The sequence below is a fragment of the Monodon monoceros genome, unplaced genomic scaffold (genome assembly GCF_005190385.1).
Source record: "Monodon monoceros isolate NGI ecotype Baffin Bay Population unplaced genomic scaffold, NGI_Narwhal_1 Super_Scaffold_10, whole genome shotgun sequence".
NCBI lineage: Eukaryota > Metazoa > Chordata > Mammalia > Artiodactyla > Monodontidae > Monodon > Monodon monoceros.
Genome location: NW_021703766.1, coordinates 48,780,811 through 48,804,717, shown reverse-complemented (window position 1 = coordinate 48,804,717; position 23,907 = coordinate 48,780,811). Strand labels below are relative to the sequence as shown.

At 51.6% G+C, this 23,907-nt stretch overlaps 1 protein-coding gene across 4 annotated transcripts; it reads left to right on the top strand.

Annotated features, from left to right (window-relative positions):
• Positions 1 to 506: 506 nt before the first annotated feature.
• On the top strand, positions 507 to 16,488 carry PPP1R13L (protein phosphatase 1 regulatory subunit 13 like). Of its 4 annotated transcripts, XM_029243454.1 has the most exons (13): positions 757 to 1,470; positions 5,809 to 5,889; positions 6,005 to 6,150; positions 6,516 to 7,020; positions 7,128 to 7,226; positions 7,302 to 7,393; positions 7,705 to 8,137; positions 9,786 to 10,240; positions 12,548 to 12,679; positions 12,775 to 12,908; positions 12,997 to 13,163; positions 14,850 to 15,049; positions 15,901 to 16,488. In XM_029243454.1, the coding sequence occupies exons 2-13, from the start codon at positions 5,835 to 5,837 to the stop codon at positions 15,937 to 15,939; spliced, it is 2,457 nt and encodes an 818-aa protein (XP_029099287.1). In that variant the 5' UTR covers positions 757 to 1,470; positions 5,809 to 5,834; the 3' UTR covers positions 15,940 to 16,488. The 4 variants fall into 4 exon arrangements, with proteins under 4 accessions (XP_029099295.1, XP_029099311.1, XP_029099301.1 ...); XM_029243462.1 differs by lacking the exons at positions 14,850 to 15,049; positions 15,901 to 16,488 and having other exon boundaries at positions 507 to 1,470; positions 12,997 to 13,651; XM_029243478.1 differs by lacking the exons at positions 14,850 to 15,049; positions 15,901 to 16,488 and having other exon boundaries at positions 507 to 5,176; positions 12,997 to 13,651.
• Positions 16,489 to 23,907: the final 7,419 nt, after the last annotated feature.

The following is a 23,907-nucleotide window of genomic DNA, read 5'->3' as shown; positions in this document are numbered from 1 at the left end:
ACCGAGAAAGCCATCTTTTACCCAAAGTCTGCTCCCAAAAGCAGCCGACTCGCCTGTTTGGCGGGAGTTAGAGCCTCACCAGGTCCCGGAGGGTATCCCCACAGTCTCAGACATGATTTGCTCCAACGTTGCCTTAAAGGGGCAGCCACATTCACAGGACCTACTCTTAAAGAGACAGGAAGATCGATTGGACTGAAATTCTTAGAGAGGCAGGTAAGAGTCTAGGTCGGCAGGACTGTGCTTTCAGTGTTACAATCCCTTCTAGGGAGGCCCAGATGCCTCAGAAATTCAGAACTTGAGTGAGAGAGGTGGGAAAATGGAGGAATGGGGGTAATTCCTCCCGAGGGCGTTAACTATCAGCCAGGGGCGGGGCTCTGGGCTCCAGGGGAGCGGGAAATATAGGGGGAGGAGCCTGTGGATCCCAGGGCGGAGCCTCTGGACTCCCGAGCTGGACACGCGTGGGGCGGTGCGACTAAGGGGCGGAGCTGTGGCCCAAAAGACAGGTAGATGCCCTCGAGGATTTAGTCTCGTGCGTGGGGGGACATTTCCAAAGGCCTTGAGGAAGGGAGAGAGAGTAGACGTCGTGACTAGCGCCCCTTCCCTGCCCTGGGGTGCGTGTAAGCAGCGGCACGTGAACGCAGATTTGGGGGACACGCCCACGCCCCTTCACACAGGGACTGCACAGCGTAGGGCGACGGGCGGAGCCGCGAGACGGTGGCTAGACTGGGTGATCCGACTGCATTCCTGACCGGTGTGTCAGCGCTGATTTCCGCCCCCTCTGCCGAGATTTCGGATCCTACTTTAGAACTGGGGCGCCCACCTTCTCAGCGAGGCAGCGGCTGCTCAGAGAGGAGGAGGGTCAGGGGAAGAGGACGTGTTGCCTCCTCCCGGGATCGCCAGACAGTTCCCGCGCGTGGGCGAGACACCCGGGCCCTGCCCCTGCGGGCTCCGGGACTACAATTCCCAGAGGACGCGAGGTTGGGTGGCGCCCGACGTCGGTCGTGGAAGCTGCTGGGAATCGTAGTCCCAGCCTCCAACTTTGGGAGCCGTTGGTGGGAAATTCTGTAAAGATCCCAACCACCCTTTTTACCGACGGAGAGATTGAGGCTCAGAGACCCGAGGAGATACTGATTTTAGCGAGGCCCTCTTCTCGTCTTGGGGGCGGGATTTGTGAGTCTCCCCCAGACTCTATAACCTTCTACCTCTTTGGTGGCGTCCAAATCTTCTTTCAAGAAGGGTGGGTCAATCCAAATGGGAACGTACCCGTCTACGGCCTGCCCCTCCGCGACTACAAGTCCCAAGGTGCTCGAGGCGACCCCGGCTCCCCCTCCCCTCCGGGACCCGCCTCCCTCCGGTCCGAGTCACGTCGTCTAACCTGTTCCCGGCGCCTGCCCCGCCCCGTCCTCCGCTCCCCGCAGCCGGAGCCGGAGCCGGAGGAGGACCCCTGGTGCCAAGATCTGCCCCGGATCCGTGAGTTACACCCCCCCACCAGGGGTTCAGCGGCCCCGGTGGAGCCCGACACTGGCGTCCCTGGGAGGGTCGGGAGGAGACTCGGACGCCAGGTCCCAGGGCGGAGCTGGGGGACTCCAAGAACGTTAAAAGCTAGAACTTGGATGCCAGATTTACTGGGCGGAAGGAAAAGGGGCTCGGATGCCTGAGTTCTTGGAATGGAGGGCTCAGACACCTTGGTCCCGGGGAGACGTTCGGAGACGTTCGGAAACGTCGGGACGTTTCAGTCCCTCGAAATGGGGGCTTTCGGAAGCCTGAGTCCTTGAGTAGAACTGGGGTATTAGATCTCTTGGGGAGAAATGGGAGACTCGGACTGCTGGGGCTCTGGAATGGGCGGCCATCCCTACCACCCTTCAGCTGCCTTCTTGACCGAGCCTTTAGGTCTCCGAGCAGAATTAGGGGTGGGGTGGGGATAGTGGAACCCGGGTTCCTGAAATGAAGCAGAACAAACATCCAGGGTCCCTCTGGAGGCTGTGTCCCGCCATTCCCCCCACTTTCTGGCTCTGGGGCCGGGGCCAAGGTGGCAGGAGGGGAGTAGGACAGATCTCCAACCTCCCCTGTGCTGCTGCGCGATCCCCAACATGTCATTAACCGGGGCGTCAGACCTGCCTAAGCAGAGGAGTGACCTCCGTCCCAGGGCGCCCCCTGGCGGGGGCGGGGAACCTCCTATTGTCCCATAAAGGGGGGAGATATCTGGGATTTGCAAAGGGCGTTCTAGAATCCAGGGCAGAATTCCAGAAGGTGGGGTTGGATTCTGGGGGGCTTGCGTGGCGGGCACAATACAGCCATTACACAGAGAGGACGGAGGTAAACTGAGGCTTAGGGGTCACACTGGCAGCAGAGTTGAGGGTCAGGATTTGCCCTCCCCCTTCCTCAGCCACTCTCTGGGTGTCGGGATACCATCCACTCCCACGGGATTTTCTGATTCATTTCTCTCCTAGGGCTCCTGGCCCTGACCCTGAGGTGAAAAATGTCACCTCCACTCCCATCTGTCTGACCTGAGGTAGTGTGGGAGATAAGGGAGGATAGAGGCTAATTCTGGAGGTGTGTGTCTGTCCTTGAAGCTGGGGGAGGGCAGGGCTTGGCACCTCCCTCCGCCCGACTCCCCCTTCTCTCCATCCCCATGAGTCACGTGAAGGGATTAAACAAGGGGTGGGGCAGGGGGTTCTGATGAGAGAGGGAAGAACTTCCTAATGTCTGGGCTTGAAGGGCATTTGGTGGTAGCCTGAGATGAAATAAAAAATAATAACTGTGGCTGCCAAGACAGAGCTCACAGCGTGCCAGGCTCAGGGCTGGCAGGTAATGGATGGTTCCCATTGTCTACAGAGGTCTCCGGCAACTGCCCAAAGGTCTCACTTCCATTGAGGCTTGCTGAGCCCAGCCCAGGGAATGACTTCTTTCTAGTCCAATGGGGAAACTGAGGCTGGAGTGCGGGCACAACGCACACCCTAGGCTTTTGCCACTTTCTGTCTGGAATCTTCCAGGGATTCCTATGCCCTGGAATGGGCCAGCACTGGGGATGGCTAGAACTCAGGAAAGCAGGGGAGAATTTAGCATTCTGAGATCCAAGGGCTGAAGTCAAGATTCCAGGGGTTAAAGCTCAGGGCTTTTAGAATCTCAGAAAGATTTGAAAGGGCTGTTTTGGAGGAAAAAAATTACTTTGGCTTTGAGCCCTCAGTCTGTTCCAGGCCTGGGAATTAGGAATCTTATACGTGTGAACTTTATTTTGTACCCTTCCCTGTTCTAAACTCTATACATAAATTATGTCATTCAAACCTCACACTTCTTTGAGGTGAAGGTATTAATTCCCCCATTATACACACAAGGAAACTGAGGCACAGAGAAGCTAAATAGCCAAAGGTAGAGATTTAAAGAGGGGGAAGGTCCTAGCTCATTCCGCAGACGTCCACAGAGGGGGGAAACCAAGTCCCAGACAGGGTGGAGCCTCTCCCAACGTCTGTCTATGTGGACAGAGCTGGGGGATTCCAATCTGGGTATTCCCAAACCAGCCTGGCGCTCTGACCCTGTTCCTACTCAGGATGATTCCTCCAGGAACCCCCCACCTCTGATTTTTTTTATTTTATTTTTTTTTTATTTTTTTCACCCCTGATTTTTAACCCCAAAGAACCTGGCTGGGGTGCAGAAGATGCCGGGGAGGGAGACCTAAGGGCGGAGGAGAGGGGAGCCCGGCGGAGAGGACGTGGGGGTGGAGGACAGGGGCCTGGAGCAGAGGCGCGGCCCGCGCCACCCTTGACCCCCCGCCGGGCCCCCGCTCCCCTGCCGCGGGAGGTGCGGCACCTGCCCGGGCCCTCCGCGCATTCCCCTGCTCTGAGCTCAGGAGCTGTCCGTCCGCCCCGCTGCGGTCGGGCCGTGACCTGGAGCGTCCCCTGGCGGCCCTGACGCCTGTTTCGCCCGCCTCAGACCCGGGACGGGCCCACGCCTAGCCTTTGCATTTCCTTAGACCCAGAGGATGTCAGCGTCTTAGAATTTGGGGATCATGAAATCCCCAAAAGAACCATTCGCTACCAGAATGCTGGCCCTGGAGGTAGCATAGATTGTTCATTTTTATATTTTAACGAACACAGATGGTTTCCTGTGTATCTCTGAGATTCTAATGTGGGGTCTTACCTGGACCAGGGATCGAACTCTGTGCCCCCTGCAGTGAGAGCTCAATCTTAACCACTGCACCGCCAGGGAAGTCCCCTATAGTCTCTACTTGTTGAGGCCTCAATTCTCAGAGCCTTGATTCCTCTTGCACCTTCTGGCCAGTTGGATCGTCACAACTGTCCTCTGAGGTAGACTGCTATTTATCCTCATTTTACAGATCAGGAAACTGAGGCAGTCTGGTCAGGTGGGACAGTGGTGCCACCAGATTTGAACCCTCCTTAATTGTGCTTTTAGCAACTCCACTATACCAGACATTCACCTAGACTTTTAGGACTTTGGAATCCTGGGATAGATAGAACTCAGTGCAGGAAGACAGAGAAATCTAGGCTAGCCAAAGGGGAGAATTCTAGAATGTTCCAAAGATAGAATCTGGGACTGAGAACTTTCAAACAATAGACTCTCAAGCCGAGGGTTTTAGCCTCTATCGAAATTTAATTACAACCTCAAGGCCCTTATAATTTCAGAATCTAGGCCTCTTAGAGATTGAGGAGGCCTCTCAGAATAGCTGATTTGCCTCCTCCTTTCACAATTGGGGAAACTAAGGCCCAAGGAGTGGAGGGGACTCTTAGCCCAAGGTCACACAATCCTAACACACCCAGATGAGCCACCAGCCCCAACAGGTTCTGTTCCGAGGCTTCCCAGACTGAGGCCAGAATCAGCATGCCCCAGCCTGCCCTGCTGCCCACGCCTGCACCCCAAGTCAAAGCTAAGTGGTCGGTTGATGTAGTGGGGAGGTGGCAGAGCTGGCGGGTGTGGTGGCTACCATGGAGATGGGGGTGGTGCTGGCCTGACTAGTTCCTGGTGGCCTGGCTCCTTCCCACTGCGTTGGCGGCCACAGTGGCCCAGCCACCCCTGGCCAACTCCCTGTTCTTCCTGTTGACGCTGGGTCTGTGTGAACATGCTGAGTCTTCTCTGGGTGGGGACTCTGGGAAGAGAGAGCTGAGTGGTCCCCGTCCTCTGGAGCCCCTCCAGACTGACGGAGATGCCCCAGAATAACAAGGTAGGTACAGGTGTGAAATCTAGTATGCCGACTTCTTGCAGGGTGACTGGGAACAAATGTTTCTGAGCCCCACTTTCTTTTTTTGCTATGGAGATTTTGATCATGGGATAAGGTATTAGCTGTAAAGCACTTGGCACAATTCTAGGGGGCAGTGTTCTCTCAATAAATGGTTGTTTTATTTCATTATACCCTCGGGTAACTAGCAAAGGTCCTGGCACATAGTAGGCAGCACCATCATTATTTTTGAAAAGATCCCCAGCATCTAGCACAGTGTCTCTTGGTCCCTAGTAGGCATTCAGTAATTGATAGTTATTATTATTGCAGCCTCTGTTCACTATAATGTCTGTCACATAGTAGGTGGTCAATGGATAATTGTTGAAGGAATGATCACGTCTTATTAGGGCTGAGATAGAGAGATGGAGTAGGAGCCACGTAAAGAGAGTGAATTGTCCTTAGCCTTCCTGGAGGGCTTCGCAGGAGTTGGCGTTTCCCAGCAGGGGAAGTGGTGGGTCATAGCGCTTCCAGTGGAAGGAAGTAGGAGAGTAAAGGCCCCGTCCTGCTCCTCAAGGCCCCAGGTTCCCTGTGGGCGGGCTCTGAGCAGGCTCTCCCCCGCTCCCCCTCCCCAAACGCAGGCGCCCCGCTGCGGCCAGCCGGCACCATGGACAGCGAGGCGTTCCAGAGCGCGCGGAACCTTCTGGACCTGAACTTCCAGTGTGAGCTGGGGTAGGGGGCGGGGCTTGGCGGGGCGGGGTCCTCGGGGCGGGGCTGGGGGGGAGCCTGGGCCCAGCCCAGAAATCCGGGTCCTCACTGCTACTACCGGCTGCCCAGCTCTAGCCGCGAAGCACATGGACCTGAAGAATACGGAGCTGGACACGGCGGCGGCCAAGGTGGACGAACTGACCAAGCAGTTGGAGTCGCTGTGGTCAGACTTGCCGGCGGCGTCTCTTGGCTCGCAGGCCAGAGCGCCGGCTAGGGTGAGCCTGCTTGCCCTGGTCCCCACCCGAGCCCCCCAAAGTCAGGTTCTTTCCTCCAGGAGTTCAGGCAAGCCTGTCCCATGGGGCTGTGCAGGCTGTGGGCTATTTAAAGCTACTTGTGGGATTAATGGAAGTGGGGATCAGTGGAAGTGGACGTCTGTCAGGACCCTCGGAAGAAAAGGGTTTTTTTCTAAGCGACACAAAGGCACTGTACATGCGAGCCCCAGCCCTGATTGCAGGGCTCCCTATGCCTGAATCTCTAGCTCCGTCCAACTCTCCAGGGTTGATTTTCGATCACCTCTATTGACCTACCAACCCTCTACTATTGTCTCCTTTGACCCCTCAATGTCCCGACCTCCCTACAGCTGTCCCGGTACAGCCTCAGCCCTGTCCCCGAGCCCTTGGGCTGCCGCGGGTCTCCCCGGAAGGCGACCACCGACGGCGCAGACACCTCGTTCGGTCGCTCCGAGAGCGCCCCGGCTCTGCTCCCCTACAGCTCGCTATCCCCTAAGGGCCGGCCGTCGTCACCGCGCCCCCAGTTCTACCTGCAGCCGGATGCCTACAGCAGCCTGGACCGCTCGCCCTCACCCCGGCCCCGCACCTTCGATGGAGCAGGCAGCCCCCACGGCCGTTCGCCCTCCCCTCGCCCCGGCCCGCTCAGACAGCAGGGTTCCCCCACGCCCTTTGACTTCTTGGGCCGTGCCCGCTCCCCCCGTGTCAGCCCCCTGGCCGAAGGGCCCCAGGCCTTCTTTCCTGAGCGCGGGCCCTCGCCTCGCACCCCGACCGCAGCCTACGATGCGCCGACTGCCTTTGGGAGCTCCCTGCTGGGCCCTGGCGTCAGCGCCTTCGCCCCACCTCTGCGCGCGCAAGGTGAACCAGGGGGCCGAACTTGGCGGGTGGGAGTGGCGCAAGGTCCGGGACCAGCTTCGGCCCCCCCCCGCCCGCCCCCCACATCCTCATGGGCAACCTCCCTCCAGACGACCTAACGCTTCGGCGGCGGCCCCCCAAAGCCTGGAACGAGTCTGACCTGGACGTGGCATACGAGAAGAAGTCCTCGCAGACAGCGAGCTATGAACGTGAGTGGTGCGAGGCCAAAGGAGTGGGGGACCCGGAGAGGCCTCCCCCAGACCCTAATGATTCCCGCCTCACAGGACTCGATGTCTTCGCGCGGCCTGCTTCACCAGGCCTGCAGCTGTTACCCTGGAGAGAGAGCAGCCTGGATGGGCTGGGGGCCCCCAGGAAGGTGAGGGGCCGGAGGAACTTGGGGAGGGGCTGGTGGGCAAGGGTGGAGTCAGGGCTAGTCTTCCCCTCCTGGCTGCGCCCGCAGTTTCCGTACCCTTCCCCAGGCTCTTCCTTTATTCTGGATTTCCACCCCCTCCCTGACCGTCTTTCCTTTCCCTCCCTCTGTCTTCCCTCCCCTCCTTCTCTCCCTTCCCACCTTTTGCCTTTACCTCCCTCCTCTTTTCCTCCACTCCCTTATCATTCATTCCCTTATGCCTATCTCCTCCCACCTGAGCCCCTTCTATCTTCCTTCCTTCCCTCTTTCTCCCCCAGGACAACTTCACCAGTGCCACTCTGCCCCGCAATTACAAGGTCTCCCTTCTGACCAACGACAGGCGTTCTGATATAGACAGCTACCGCCGATCGCTGGGCTCTGCGGGCTCATCAGGCACTTTGCCCCGAAGCTGGCAGCCTGTCAGCCGCATCCCCATGCCTCCTACCAGCCCCCAGCCCCGAAGTGCCCCCCGCCAGCGCCCCATCCCCCTCAGCATGATATTCAAGCTGCAGAATGCCTTTTGGGAGCACGGAGCCAGCAGGGCCATGCTCCCTGGCTCCCCCATCTTCTCTCGAGCTCCCCCGCCTAAGCTGCTTCCCCAGCCCCAGCTGCCTCCACAGTCCCAGCCACAATTACAGCCTCAGCCCCAGCTTCAAGCCCTTGCCCCCGTCCTCCAACCCCCCCAAGAGACTTGGTCCGCTGTGAGTGAAGGTGAGTCAGCAATGGGGGTTCCGGAGGGATGGGTGAAGGGAGGGCAGATGGCTGGGGACCAAACCAGCTTGGGGTCCCATCACAACCAAACACGTGTTTCCAGACATTGTCCCTGCAGAGAGCAAGGCCAGATGAGCTTGGGGATTTGCTCAGGAACTAGGGATAGCACAGTGCTTAAGCATGGACCCTGGAGTCAGACTGGCTGGCTCCACACTGTGTGACCTTTGGCAAGTCAGTTAACCTCTCTGGACCTCAATTTCCTTTAGTGTAAAAGGTGAATAGTGATAGAACCTACCTTATTGGGTTATGGTACTAGATTATTTAATCCATATAAAGTCCTTAAAATAGGGCCTGATGTATAGAAAGCCCTCAATAGCTATCATATTAATCATTATTAATAGTTTTTGGTGTGAGACCAGCGCAGGGCCTGGATTTAAGCAGAGTGGGTTTTGATCCCCTCTCTACCATTGACATGCTGTGTGACTGAGGATAAATTAATTAACCCATCTGAGCTTACATTTTCTCATCTGTGAAGAGAGATTAATAACATTTACTTCATAGATTACGATGGACAGTCAATGAAATCGTGTATAAAATGATCATTGTAGGGCTTCCCTGGTGGCGCAGTGGTTGAGAGTCCGCCTGCCGATGCAGGGGACACGGGTTTGTGCCCCGGTCCGGGAACATCCCACATGCCGCAGAGTGGCTGGGCCCGTGAGCCATGGCCACTGAGTCTGCGCGTCCGGAGCCTGTGCTCCGCAACAGGAGAGGCCACAGCAGTGAGAGGCCCGCATACAGAAAGAAAAAAAAATATATATATATATATATATATATATATAAAATTGTATATTTCTACCTGCTTTAGAAGCTCTGACAGAAAGGCAAGAAACAGAGAGAAGAGACCAACAAGTACAAAGATTCTAGTCCCAGCAATTTTCTTTCTTTCTGTATTTAATTTTGGCTGCCTCGGGTCTTCCTTGCAGCGCGCGGGCTTTCTCTAATGACAGCGAGCAGGGGCGGTGTGCGGGCTTCTCACTGTGGTGGCTTCTCTTATTCTGAGCCCGGGCTCCAGTAGTTGCGGCGCACAGGCTTAGTTGCTCCACGGCATGTGAGATCTTCCCGGACCAGGGAATGAACCCGTGTCCCCTGCATTGGCAGGCAGATTCTTAACCCCTGCGCCACCAATGAAGTCCTCAGCAATTTTTTGCCTGAGATGTTAGGAGAGGAAATTCTTACAATCTTAGAAAGTCAAGTTTATCATAATGGTAGGAGCAGAGATTCTGGAGTCAGATAGGACTGAGTTCAAATCCCAGCTGTGTGGCTTTAGGCAACTGACTTGCCTTCTCTGAGACTCAGTTTCCCTTTCTGTAATAATGAGATGTTAGCCATATCAACGTCACAAGGTAGTGGTGAGAGTTCAGTGATAGGCATGTAAAGCACGAGGCACATGCTAAGTGCTTGTTAAATGGAGGCTGTCATAATTGTCTATTATTCACAACCCAGGGAAAGTGTAGCCCAGAGAAAGCAAGACACTGCCCTGAGGTCACACAGCAAATCAGGCATTTGTTGCAAGTCCTGGAAGTTGTGGGGAGGGAGTCTCTCGGGTCTCTTGGGACCCCTCCTTTGATGGGGCTCTTGCTCCTTCTAGGCTTCCCCAAACCTCCCACTGAGCTGGAGCCTGAGCCGGAGCTGGAGGGGCTGCTGACACCAGAGCTGGAGGCTGGTGATGCAGATGAAGGCGCTGTAACTCGGCCCCTTAGTCCCACACGGCTGCAGCCAGCACTGCCGCCCGAGGCACAGTCAGTGCCCGAGCTGGAGGAGGTGGCACGGGTGCTGGCAGAAATTCCACGGCCCCTCAAACGCAGGGGCTCCATGGAGCAGAGCCCTACTATAGCCCTGCCCCCCACGCACAAGAAGCAGTACCAGCAGATCATCAGCCGTCTCTTCCATCGTCACGGTGGGCCTGGGGGGCCCGAGCCTGAGCTGTGTCCCATCACTGAGGGACCTGAGGCCAGGGCAGGGCCCCCTGCTCCAGCCCCACCAGCTCCCATACCACCTCCAGCCCCTCTCCAGAGCAGCCCACCAGAGCAGCCACAGAGCATGGTAAGTAATATAGGAGGAAACTGGGGTATATGACTCAGCATATGGAAGCATCCCTTCCCTTTTAGGACAGAACCTGGAAACTGCACGCATCACATCTGGCGCATTCCACTGGCCGGGAACCCAGCTGCAAGGGAAGCTGAGAAATGTAGTTTTACGTCTAAGTGTACCTGTGCTCAGCAGAAAGGGAGAACATATATGGAGGGGCATTCAGAAGTCTTGGCCACATCGAGATTTTCTCTGCTCCTCTCCAGTAACCTGTCCCCCCAGGGCTTCCCTTCAGGAATCTTAGAGTCTTCCAACCTGGAAATGACTTCGTCTTGGCATGACAGAGGGTTTATTCTGGGGTCTGAAAAGCCTGCCTGAATCAAGGCAGTCACCATTTCTCTCCCTAGTTGCCACAGCCTCTCATGTCCGCCTTCTCTGGGGAGCTGCTCTCTCCTCTTACACCTCAGCAAGCCTGTGCCATGGTTAGGAATGGCCCACCCGGCCCTGACTCAAAATGACCTCCCAGTTCAAGTCCATGGTGTCCTCTGACTCTAGTCAGAGCTTCTTCCATTCAGATTTTCAAGAACAAGTCTCTGGTCTCTGAGGTTGTGGGTGTCGTGGTTAAGTGCACCAGTGGCAGAGCTAGGCTGCCTGGGTTCAAATCCCAGCTCCACAGCACTTATCGGCTGTGCAACCTTGGGCCAGACACATAGTCTGTCTGTACCTCAGTTTCCTCATCTGTAGAATGGGGATGAAAATAAGCACAGGGTTGCTGTGAGGATTTAATACATGAATATAGTGCTTAGAATAGTGCCTGGCACTTTACTATTATTGTTATCATTTGACCAGGGGCTGGTCTCCTGCTGATCTTGGTCTGGTTTCTGCATCGTGGCTTGGAGGGAGCGGGGTGTAGTCACATGGAACAATCCTGATTGCTCAGTGTGGGTAGACAGATGCAGGAGAACAATTCTCAGAGAAGACGTGGGGGCCAGGTGGACCCCCAAATGCGTATTCCCAGGCCCTTCTGAGGGTGGAGCCAAGAAATGTTGAGGCTCAGGGTCTTGAAATCAAGAATGGAAGAATGACAGTGTCTTGAAATGGTCAAGTTGCCTCATTGTAGAATCACAAAGTTCTGGCCACAGAGAAACCTGAACACTCACAGAATTCAAAAATTAAATTCTGACATCACAAACTCAGAAGAGTGAAATTTCAGAATTCCAGAACACTGAAGGTTTGCACAGGATCTTAGAATTAAAAAGCTAGTAACACAAACCCTGGTTATTACTGATTCTTGAAGTCCCCAGAACTGAAAATTAAAGACTCATCATTTGAATCTTAAATCATAGATTAGTGCACGAATATGTTATAATACAGAATTTTATTTTAAGTGAACATTTTCCACTAGAAAGGAACACACAAACACACACAAACTAGGAAGAAATAGATAAAAGTAGAATAAAGAGGCCCAAATAACAGCATTCAGAGAGAACCACGATTAACATTTTGAGTATTTCCTTCCAATCTTTTGGAATGAAGTTCTCACCGTGAAATATTCAAGTTCTCAATCATAGAATCTTGGGAATGCAATGTCCTGGGTCCTCAGCAATTTGAAATGGCACAACTTAGCATTTCTGGACTCACACATGTTGGAAACTTAGCATCAGAGAATTTTTAAATGGGTGGCTCGTGGGATCTTCAAATTCCAGAATCTTGAAATCATTGACATCGAAGACCAGAATCACAAATGCTATATGCTCAGAATAAATGAATTTTGTAGGACACTTGAAAATCAAAAATAAGAAGGCACAAGGAATAATATGATAAATATTCTAATTTCCTAAATTACTAATTATCTCTTTAGAATAAATTTCTATAAATAAAAGTACATAATTTAAAAATATATATTCTAATTCCAAACATCTGAAATTAACACTTGGTAACATCTTGTCAGGTGTGCTTCCTAGCATTTTTTTTTTAAATATATAAAAGAAATGAAACTATGGATTGAATATCTGGCTTCCACAATCATCAACTTCGTGGTCTCCAAGCTTCCTCTCAGGTCTCAGGGCCCAAGATTCCAAAATCACCCGATTCCCTGAGTGTTGCAGGGAACCAGAGGCTGTAGAACTGAGGGACCCTCCTTCCCATGGCCCTCTGGACTCAGGCTATGTGTACGTACGTTCCTGGGTTCCAATCTCAGCCCTGTCTAGTTGGATGACCTGGAGTGGCCGCCTGGTCCCTGAGCCTCTGTTTCCCCGCTCTGAGGAATGGGTATATTAGCAATCCCCGCCAAGCCACCGAAGCCCCGGTTCTGTCCCCCAGGAGATGCGCTCGGTGCTGCGGAAGGCCGGCTCCCCGCGCAAGGTCCGTCGCGCGCGCCTCAGCCCGCTCGTGCTGCTGCTGGACGCCGCGCTGACCGGGGAGCTGGACGTGGTGCAGCAGGCGGTGAAGGAGGTGAGTGCTGTCGGACAGAAGGGCGGGCGGGTGGGGGCGGCAGACGCTGGATAGCAGCCGCGGGACTGAGCCTCTCCGTCCCCCGGCTCGTCCAGATGAACGACCCGAGCCAGCCCAACGAGGAGGGCATCACCGCCCTGCATAACGCCATCTGCGGCGCCAACTACCCCATCGTGGACTTCCTAATCGCGGCGGGTGCCAACGTCAACTCCCCCGACAGCCACGGCTGGTGAGTCCTGACCTCGCGCGGCCGGCGTGGGGCGGGGAAGGCGCTGCGGGCCCCAGCGCGGCCTCTCACGCCTGCCTCCCTCGCCTAGGACACCGTTGCACTGCGCGGCGTCCTGCAACGACACGGCCATCTGCATGGCGCTGGTGCAGCACGGCGCGGCAATCTTCGCCACCACGCTCAGTGACGGCGCCACCGCCATCGAGAAGTGCGACCCCTACCGCGAGGGTTACGTCGACTGCGCCACTTACCTGGCAGGTGCGAGGCAGGGCTGGGGCGCCTCAGTGGGCGGGCTGGGCCACCTCTGGGGGAGGGCGTCGCGGGGACTGGGACGCCCAGCTGGTAGATGTTGGGCGGGGGAAGGCAGCAGACTGCGGCTCCTGAGAGAGGACGCGGGGGGCTGTACCAACCTTGTGGCAGCATCACCGAGGAGGGGCCGGCGGGATGGACCACCTGCAGGGGTGGGGCACTGGGCCTCCCACCTGGCAGGTGCAAGAAGGGTGTGTGGGCGCAGCAGACTGTGCCACCTTCGAGGGAGAGGGGGACAGGGGAACTGTGCCACGCAAGCTGGACACCTGTAGGGAGAAGAGCAGGTGTGGAGACTGCGCCGCTTTCTCATCCACGGGGGTGGGGAGTTGGACGTTCCAACTATACCATCTACCTGGCCTAGGGCTGGGCACATGGGCTGTGCTACCTGTGGGAAATACAGCACCACACAGGTGAGAGGTGAGCAGGCCATGGCTTCTGGGGAGGAGCTTGGGGACTCTTCCACTCCTAGTGAGACAGGAGGCTGTACCATATATCTCCAGTGGGGGGGTGCACATCACTTAAACAGGTGATGGGAGGAACTAGGTAGGCCGTATCCTATGTGCGCATCACTTAAACAGGTGATGGGAGGAACTAAGTGCCTAGGGTCTGTAGCGCTCACCTGGAGGGGCTAACTCTATCATAAGGCGGGGTTGGGGACCTCAGAGAGTTGGGGTAAGGCAGGCTGTAGGACCTGGGGGTGGGCCAATGTATTTGGGAGGTGAGCCTGGAGGGACTACACGACAGCCTGCTGTGCTGTGGCAGAAAGTGGGTGGGAGCCGTGGGGCTGTAACACCTGCCTTAGTGGTGAGCAGCGGCAGGCCAGGACCGCTGGGGCGGGAAATAGACCGTCCACTGAAGCTTTGGGAAGGGGGATTGTGACCACCTTTGTCACAGGTAGATGAAGACTATGAGATAAGAAGATTGTACCTCCTACCTGCCTGGACTTGGAGAGTTCTGTGAGGATGAAGTAGAGATTGAACAGCACGCTTGCTGGGGGTGGGGAGGGGTGGTGGAGAGGAGGAGAAACTGGAACACGGTGGACTGAACCATTAAAGGGGGGGAGCATGGTGGACTGTACCATCTGGAAAGGGGGCTAAATCCTTGATGGGATTAAAGGGGGGTTCGGGTGGCCTATACTATCTGGAAAATTATTACATCCTCTTTGAGACTATCTTTTGGGGAGGGGGCGCAGTGTGCACTGCACCATCTGGAAAGGGGGAGTTGGGACCACTTTGTGGGGAGCAGTAGGGCTGAACCATATGAAGGAGGGATTGAGTCATCTATGGAGACTGGACCACTTACGGGGGGGGTGGGGTGCAGACGACTGTACTTATAGGAGTGATACAGGGACTTAACCAGATATAAGTGGAAATGGGGACCACTGACCCTGCCTCGGGGGTTGGTGGGCCGGCTTGATGCACCCCAGTGTTTTAGAGACTGTCAGTCCTGGCAGCTGACTCCAGCTCAGGCCCCCCTCTCCAGACAGGGGTACACAACTTTTCGAGTGGCTCATTCCCCAAGGTGAGGCTGGCGCCAAATCTCAGGGTCTGTCCCTCTCCCCAGCGCGTCGTATCCCTGAGTGTTCCCGGCCCCCCTGAACCGGGCGCTGACGATCCCTGCGGTTTCATGTTTCAGACGTGGAGCAGAGCATGGGGCTGATGTACAACGGGGTGGTGTGCGCTCTCTGGAATTACAGCGCTGAGTTTGGAGACGAGCTGTCCTTCCGCGAGGGCGAGTCTGTAACCGTGCTGCGGAGGGACGGGCCAGAAGAGACGGACTGGTGGTGGGCCGCGGTGCACGGCCAGGAGGGCTACGTGCCCCGTAACTACTTCGGGGTGAGCCCAGAAGCGATATTGTGAGGAAAGGGGTGATCCCACGGGAAAAAGGGCAAGAGAGACAGTGCATTACATTGGGGAGGAGGGGAGGTCAGAAGAGTCCATTATCGGTTGTGGGGAGGTGAGGATGAGCCCATTATAATAACGGGGGAGGTAAGGGAGATCCCCTTTTAGTTAGGGGAGGAAGAGCCACTTACTGGTGGTACTTCGTGGGGTACTCACCAGTACTGCCTTCCTAGTTATTTGATTGGTTCGTGCTCAATCAAATATTTTTATTATTCCTAATATTCATGGGGAGGTAAAGAAGAATGTATTCTAGCCAAGGGGAGTCATGAAGAATCCCATCTTGGTGATGGGGGCAGTTAAAGAATTGTGTATTACAGGCATGGAAGCTTTTGTTACACTGCATTGGGCAGGGTGAGGAAGAATCCATTAATAAAATCGCGGTAGAACTGAGGGAGATACTACTAGGTTAGGGGAGGAGACCAGGAAGATCCCATTATATTCCTGGGAGAAAAGACGATTCCTTTAATTGGGGAATAGGTGGAGGTGGGTCCCAACCAGGCAGCCATGGTGGTAGGGAGAGGCGGGCGTCTTTTTTATGGCCGTATGGGAGACTCGGAAATACTCCATTTCATCAAGCCAGCTGCTGATTGGAAGGCTCCAGCTGGTGCTTGCAGCTGACAGGGGATTCTGGTGTGGTTTGGGAGATACTGAGAGGGTCCATTAGGAAGGGATGGGAGGATGGAGACAGTCCACGTGTTTGGGGGTGGATCAGGTGACTGTATTAAGTTTGGGGTGGAATGCAGGGGTGGGAGCTCCTGGTGTCTGAAGAGCCTGTCTTCCCTCAGCTCTTCCCCAGGGTGAAGCCGCAGAGGAATAAGGTCTAGCTGGAGAGAAGGACTTTTCGAAGGGAGACAGGAGAAGGCAGCAGCTGCCTTCATTCCGGAACTCCTCCTCCCTTACTGCTGCATCTGCCTGCGCCCCCAATCCTTGCAGGGACGAGGTCCTTGCCAACACCTCTCTGCTTCCCTGGAAGCCCTGGGGAGAAGGAGAACCCCAGCCTTAAATTTAGAAAACTGCCTTAGCTGTGGGAGGTTGTGGTGGGGCTGGGAATCATTGGGGGCAAGAGAGACCCCCCACCACCACTTGCCAAGTCACATACTGTCCAAAGTGCCTCCTGCTCCTACTGCCCCCCACCCCCCGCCGAAAAGCAAGGCAACCCACCATCCCAGCGGAGCCTGGAGTGGGTCACCGCCACTGGATTTTCCCAGGAGTCACCTCCGCCACTATCTCTACCAACAGCCTTCAGCGGCCAGGTGAGGCATATTAGTCTCTATCAGCATCCCTGCCCCCTCTCTCCCCAGTCAAGTGCCTTTACACAGTGCCGGTTTTATAACAGAATGGGGACGTTTTTCATTATAAATAAAGGTAGTTTGCACAGAAATTGACTTCCGTCTCTCTGAACTCCATTCTGACTTAATAATTCTCCTCATTGTTACTATTTTTGGTAAACCAGTCTTAAAGTAGCCCCTTTGGAAGGGATTTCCCTCATGTGAATCCAATCCTTCCTCTTTCAAATATGCCTGCTTTTTATTTTTTTTGTAGTGTCTTGACCTTTTTTTCATGTTTTGGATTCTTCTTTTTAAGCGTCCTTAAGCTTAAAGACATAAAATGTCTGATAATTCTATCATCTGAAGTTTGGTGCCATCTCCTCCTGTAATTTGGTGTGTCCGCTGGCTCTCACTCATGGTGGCTTGTTTCCTCATGTGTATTGAAATTATGCATTGTGAGATCATCTTCAACAGGGCTTTATCTACTGGAAATCCATGTGGACTTTTTGAGAGTCTGACCCTGAAGAGTGATTTTCCTTTGCTTCTTCACTTTTTTATTTCATAAACTTCCCCTTGAAGATTTTTGACAAATCAGAAGCCTTTCTCTCTTCTGATTTGTATTTCTTTACAAATCATAAAACTTCAACACTGTCATTGTCTGCAATGTCCAAAACAACTCACGTGGGAAGTTTAATTGTTTTTAATTAATTTAAATTAAATAAAAATTAAGGATTCAATTCCTCAGTCACACTAGCCACTTTTCAAGTGCTCAGTAGCTACATGTGGCTAGTGGCTACCATTTTGGACAGTGCAGATAGAGAACATTTTCATCATCCCAGAAAGTTCTATTGAGTAAAGCTGACATACATTTCCATCATCCAGAAGTTCCATTGTGCCTCTTTGCAGTCAATATATGCATGTCTCCTCCCCATAAGGGGTAGCCGCTTCTATCACTGCCGATTAATTTTCATGAATATACTTTAAAAATCAAATGGTACTGGTACTAAGATATTTGTAATGAAGAAAAACAGTCCTCCTGCTACCTCTCCCTACTCCCATCTGCTTTCCAGAGGCCACCACTTTCAACTGCTATAGCTGTTTCCTCTGGTATTTTCTTGTATGTTTCTAAATATGCTGGCATTGCTATTTCTTGATTTCTCAATTTTAGACATTCTCTACTGATTTCCTGGTATAGTAGATGAGGTTTGAGGTCTATTAATCTGACTCTACTTTCCCTCTCCTCAATGAAATCATAATTTTTATATCAATCAATAGTTTTTTAAATGTTGTGATATGTAAATATGTTTTCACTGCAGAGCCATGCAGTATATTAGAATTTTCTCTTCACAAATTTCTAAATTTTTGAGAATTAAATTTACCTTTGTCACTTGCTTAATTTTATTTGCACCTATACTTAATATTTTTCAAATGTTCCATGGAATCGTCCGTATTACTAACAGCTCACTCAAGCTTTTTTTCCTCCCTCCTAAAGTCCTCTCTCCTACTTGAATGTGGACTTGATGCTTTCTAGGCCTACGCTAAGCTATCCTGGACTTCCCTGTTTTGGATATTGTTTCCTCGATTCCATGTCTATCTTTCTTTGTTGACTCTTCATTTTGCTGGAGCACATGCTCCAGTCGTTCCCTTAAAAGGGAGAGGAAGAGATAAAGACTTTTGAGTTCTTGCATGGCTTAATATATCTTCATTTTATCCTCCAACTTTATTATAGTTTGGCTGGGTATAAAATTCTAGGTTGGAAATATATGTATCCCTTGTCACTCAAATCTATTTTCTTCCTAAGTTGGAATGCAAGTTTGGATAACAAAGGAAACCTGTTTGGTTTTTTTTTTCTCCCCTCAGATTTGTTTTCATTCTCCCTCTGCTTTGAACTTGTATTTGACTTGCTTTATTCTGGAAGCTTTTGGGATCTTCTCTCTTTCTGTGGTTCTGAAATTTCATGAGGATGTGCCTCACTGTAGCTTTTATTCATTAATCATTCAGACCCTAAGTCTGTCCTTTCAATCTGGAGACTCATAGCCTTTGGTTCTGGGAAATTTTCTTGTATATTTATGTGTTGGTTTCTCTGTGTGTGTGTGTGTGTGTGTGTGTGTGTGTGTGTGTTGGTTTCTTTGTTTTCTTGCTCTCTTTTTCTGGAATTTTTATTATTTGGATGTTGAATCTTCTGGTTTGAGCTTTCAGTGTTCTTATCTTTTCACCACTATTTTCCATCTCTTTGTTAATTTTCCCCTTACTTTCTAGGAAATTTCCTTTATCTTCTAATCCTTTTATTAAAGTTTATGTTTCATCTATTATTTTGAATTCCCAAGAACTCTTTCTTGTTATTTAATTATTCATTTTTCATAGCCTCCAGTTCCTATTTTATAAATGTGATATCATCTATTATCTTGCTAGGTATTTTTTATAGTATTTTAGTTACAGGTGTTTTTGTGTTTGTTTCATAGCTTTCTTTTTTTTCCTGTGTAATCTTTGTTTCTTCTGGGCTTCTTTATTTTGTATGTGTTTACACTAGTCTGATCTCTCTTTTGCATAACAGAGATAGGTTCATTTCCCATTACTGCTATAACAAATTATCACAAGCTTAGTAGGTTAAATAACACAAATTTATTGTCTTTTAATTCTGGGGGTCCGAAGTCTGAAACAGGTCTCAGTGGGCTAAAATCAAGGTGTTGTCAGGGCCATGTTCTACTGGGGCGAATCTGTTTCCTTGCCTTTTCCAGTTTCTAGAGGTTGCCTATATTTCTACCAACAGTCTGTTTATGATGACTTAGTGTTCTCTAAGATTATAGAGATTTACTCTACCTTACTCCTCACTTCCTTCTGAGTCCTCACCAGCAGAATTGCTAACACCCGTATTTCTACAAATGGTCTGCAAGGCTATCTAGGCTTTTCCCCATCTTCTCAACATTGTTCCAGCCTCTGCCCATTGTCCAATTCCAAATCCACTTCCACATTTTTAGGTATTTGTTACAGCAGCACCTCACGTCCAGTACCAAAATCTGCACTAGCTTCCTTTCGCTGCTTGTAACAAATTGTCACAAACTTGGAGGCTTAAACAATACAAATTTATTATCTTACCATCTGGAGGTCAGACATCTGAAATGGGTCTCACTGAACTAAAATCCAGGTGTCAGCAGGGCTGAGTTCCTTTCTGGAGACTATGGGAAAGAAGCCCTTGCCTTGCCGTTTCTAGTTTCTAGAAGCTGGCTGTATTCCTTGGTTCATGGCCCCCTTCTGTCTTCAAAGCCAGCTCTTGCATCACTTCCATCTCATACTTCCATTGTCACAGCTTTATCTCTTGACTCTGACCCTCCTGGCTCCCTCTTTCACTATGGCTACACTGGACCCATCCAGATAATCCAGGATAATCTTCCCATCTCAGAATCTTTAACTTAGTCACATTTGCAAAGTCCCTTTTGCCACATAAGGTAGCAAAGGAGAACAAGTAAACAAGGAGAGAGGACTTCCCTGGTGGCGCAGTGGTTAAGAATCCACCTGCCAATGCAGGGGACACGGATTCGATCCCTAGTCTGGGAAGATCCCACATGCTGCGGAGCAACTAAACCCGTGCGCCACAACTACTGAGGCTGCGCTCTAGAGCCCATGAGCCACAACTACTGAAGCCCGCACACCTAGAGCCCATTCTGCACAACAAGAGAAGCCACCACAATGAGAAGCCCGCGCACTGCAACGAAGAGTAGCTCCTGCTCGCCGCAACTAGAGAAAGCCCGCGCGCAGCAAAGACCCAATGCAGCCAAATAAATAAATAAAATTTAAAAACAAAACAAACAAACAACAACAAAAAAAAACCCAAGCAGGGCTTCCCTGGTGGCACAGTGGTTGAGAGTCCGCCTGCCGATGCAGGGGACACGGGTTCGTGCCCCGGTCCGGGAAGATCCCAAATGCCGCGGAGCGGCTGGGCCCGTGAGCCATGGCCGCTGAGCCTGCGCGTCCGGAGCCTGTGCTCCGCAACGGGAGAGACCACAGCGGTGAGAGGCCCGCGTACCGCAAAAAAAAAAAAAAAAAAAACCAAGCAGACAGAAGTCCCTGCTCTCAAATTCAAATAGTATCTGGAACTTTGATTATATTAAGCAATTATTATTCCTTTTTTTTTGAGATGTGCTATGATATTATGGTTATGTTTTTACAAAGAGTCTTTACTTTTAGAGCTACATTCTGAAATACTGATGGATGAAATGATATGATGTCTGGGATTTGCTTCAAAATAATCAACTGGTGGGAGGGGAAGTGGTTGGGGTGTAGATGAAACAAGATCAGCCCTGAGTTGAAGATTGATAAAGCTTCATGTATGTGGGGCTTCGTTAGACTATTCTCTCAACTTTTGTATCCCTTTGAAATTGTCCCTAATAACCGGTGATAAAATGCCCCTGGTTTTGTAGAGCCGACATTCTAGTGGAAGAGACAGACAATAAACAAAATGATAAGCAAAAACCATATCCTATCAGATGCTGATCGCTGCTATGGAAAAAACTAAAGCAGAATTGGATATATTGTGCCTGATTGGAAGTGTATTTATTCATTCATTTCCTCCGGCTACTGTCACAAATGACCCCAAACTCAGTGGCTTAAAACAACACACATTTATTTTCTTACAATTCGTAAAATCAGAAGTCTGAGGTTAGTTTTACTGGGCTGAAACCAAGGTGCTGGCAGGGCTGCACTTCCTCCAGAGGCTGTAGAGAAGAATCAATTTCCTTGTCTTTTGCAGCTTCTAGAGCTGCATTCTTGACATTCCTTGGCTCGGCCCTCTTCCTCCAACTTCAAAGCGTGGCATCCTGCTTCAGTGTAGCATAGCCTGTGTTTCTGTCCTGCTGTCAAATCTCCCTATTATGAGGACACGTGATTACATTTAGGACGCACCTTGATATCTCTCAAGATCCTTAACCATCACACCTGCAAATTCCCTTTTGCCATATGCGGAAGGAAAATAAAAATGGAGTCAGTATCGCTAAGAGAACTCTCTAAAATGGAGCTGGGAGGCCATCGACGAAGTGTGACTTATGCACATCCCAGCCTGGATGGAATCTGACCTTTTGATCACTTATTGTCTTAACATAGGCATCAAGAACAGCTGCCCAGGGACTGCCCTGGTGGCACAGTGGTTAAGAATCCGCCTGCCAACGCAGGGGACACGGGTTCGAGACCTGGTCCGGGAAGATCTTACATGCCGCAGAGCAACTAAGTCCGTGTGCCACAACTACTGAGCCTGAGCTCTAGAGCCCGCAAACCACAACTACTGAAGCCTGCACGCCTAGAGCCCGTGCTCCGCAACAGGAGAAGCCACCGCAATGAGAAGCCCGTGCACCTGCTCGCTGCAACTAGAGAAAGCCTGCGCTCAACAACGGAGACCCACGCAGCCAAAAATAAATAAATAAATAAATTTATAAAATTAAAAAAAATAAAAAAAGAACATCTGCCAAAAATGCAAGATACTTACCGGACCCTTACCCTAAAATAACTCATGACAGCCTATCTACTTGTGGGACCCTAACCCTAAAATAACTCTTGATTCCTTAAGGACAAGTATTCCCTGGCTTGTGTCAGAGCCAATCACGATTCTCACCAGACAACTTTAACAACCTTGTAGCTTTTGTTTTATAAGCCCCTGATGCTTTCTCTTCCCCAGAACACTCCTTCAGTTTTACCCGAATCTGTCTCCTGAATTGCAATTCTTCTTTTTTTTCTTTAAATTTTTATCAGAGTATAGTTGATTTACAATGTTGTGTTAGTTTCAGGTGTACAGCCTGAATTGCAGTTCTTAAGACCCCATATAAACTCTTGTTTGCAGCCTTCTGTGTTTTGTTTTGTTTTGTTTTTGGTTGACACATGTAACCTATGAACATTCATAGGTTCCAGGGCCTGGAGATCTTTGGGGACCATTATTCAGCCTATCCAGGGTGTATTGCAATTTAAACAGGGTGGTCAGGGAAGGCCTCGCTGAGGAAAGGATTCTTGAGGAAGACTCTAGGAAGGCTTGAGGGAGGTGAGGAAAGAAGCCGTGCAGAGATCTGAGAGAAGAGCCTTTCAGACACAGGGAATAGTGACTACAAAGGCCAGGAGGAGGCAGGAGGCAGTCATTCTAATTGGCTGCTGTCAATCACCCCTGCTTCCAGGTATTCATGCCCTTCAGTAGCCCCTCCCCCTGACTGTGGGCTTGTTATAGTGACTGTCCTAAGGAATGCAATACACTAAGTCCTCACTATCCATGGGTTCCGCTCAATCAACAGCGGATTGAAAATACAGTCGTCCCTTGGTATAAGCGGGGGGGATTGGTTCCAGACCCCCACGGATACCAAAAATCTGTGAATACTGAAGCCTGTCATACAAAATGGCCTAGTACGGTTCGTCTTCTGTATCTGCGGGTTCTGAATTCGTGGATACGGAGGGCAGACTGTAAGGAACTTGAGCATAGATTCACTGAGCCCCTGCTCTGTGCATGTCCTGTACTGGGTGGCAAAAGGCACACACAGTGGTGACCAAGACAGTCTCAGCCCTACCCTCCTGAGGCTCACAGTCCAGTGAGGGAGACAGAAACATCCCCAGAGAGTGACGACCCAGAGTGGGCAGGGCAGGGATGAAGGTGGGCTGGGAGGCAGCACCTGGCCTAGCTGTAAAGCCTTTGGGCAAGTTTTTCTCTGAGACTCAGTTTCCTCGCCTCTAAAGTGGCGATGATGACCCTTACATCAACAAATGACATTTATCACAGTCATACGAATGAGAATATACTTCCAAAGTTAGGCAAAGCGTCTGAGAATAAGTCCTAGGGAGCTAGTAGAACTCATGATGGTGGTGGTGGTAGGGGCGGGTGTTGAGCCAGTTAGTGAGGTTGCTCACATGACCTTGAGCCTTAAGAGACACCACAGAGATGCTCCTTGCAGTACCATGTACGAGGAGAACAAACTGGGAAGAGCAAACACACGTGACTTCAGATAGTTGGGTATAAATCATGGTGATGTCTTCCACTTCAGAGAAGTTTGTGCTCCTTAAGCCACATTCCAGCCCCATCTTGCTGCTTAGTTCCCTGCTTTCCACTTTCCTTTTTGCCTGCAGTATCGTCTGCCCCACCTTACCCTGCCTCTTCCCTACTCCTCACCTTAGTTCTCAGAGATGACTCCTCCGGGAAGCCCTCTCTGATCCCCCAGGCTGGGTCAGGAACCTTGTCTGGGTTTCCCCCATTCCAGCCCTGGTTACTTTGTTAAAGTGTGGGGGAAAGGAGGGCGGACACCTTAAAACTAAGAATATAATAGAATGAAACTGAGTATGTATTCGCTACTCAGATGATCTGGGCAGATGCCGGTAGACCGAGACCCAGTGAATGGGATCGATTCTCTCGGTCCTCTTCCGTCCATGTTTTGTTCTTGGTACTCGGCGATCCTCAGCGATGCCTCCGGCACCGCCTCTCCCGGAGCCCGCCCCCGCATTGCCGTGCGCACGCGCATTATACCGATTGACTTCGCCCCAGTGGAGTGACGGGCGGGATCAGCC

What these genes read in the sequence shown, in the direction of transcription:
- PPP1R13L (XM_029243462.1), top strand. Translation starts at nt 5,835, where the DNA reads ATGGACAGCGAGGCGTTCCAGAGCGCGCGGAACCTTCTGGACCTGAAC. An exon ending in TCTGGACCTGAACTTCCAGT is followed by an intron (nt 5,890 to 6,004) that starts GTGAGCTGGGGT and finishes CCGGCTGCCCAG; the next exon opens with CTCTAGCCGCGAAGCACATG. An exon ending in AGGCCAGAGCGCCGGCTAGG is followed by an intron (nt 6,151 to 6,515) that starts GTGAGCCTGCTT and finishes ACCTCCCTACAG; the next exon opens with CTGTCCCGGTACAGCCTCAG.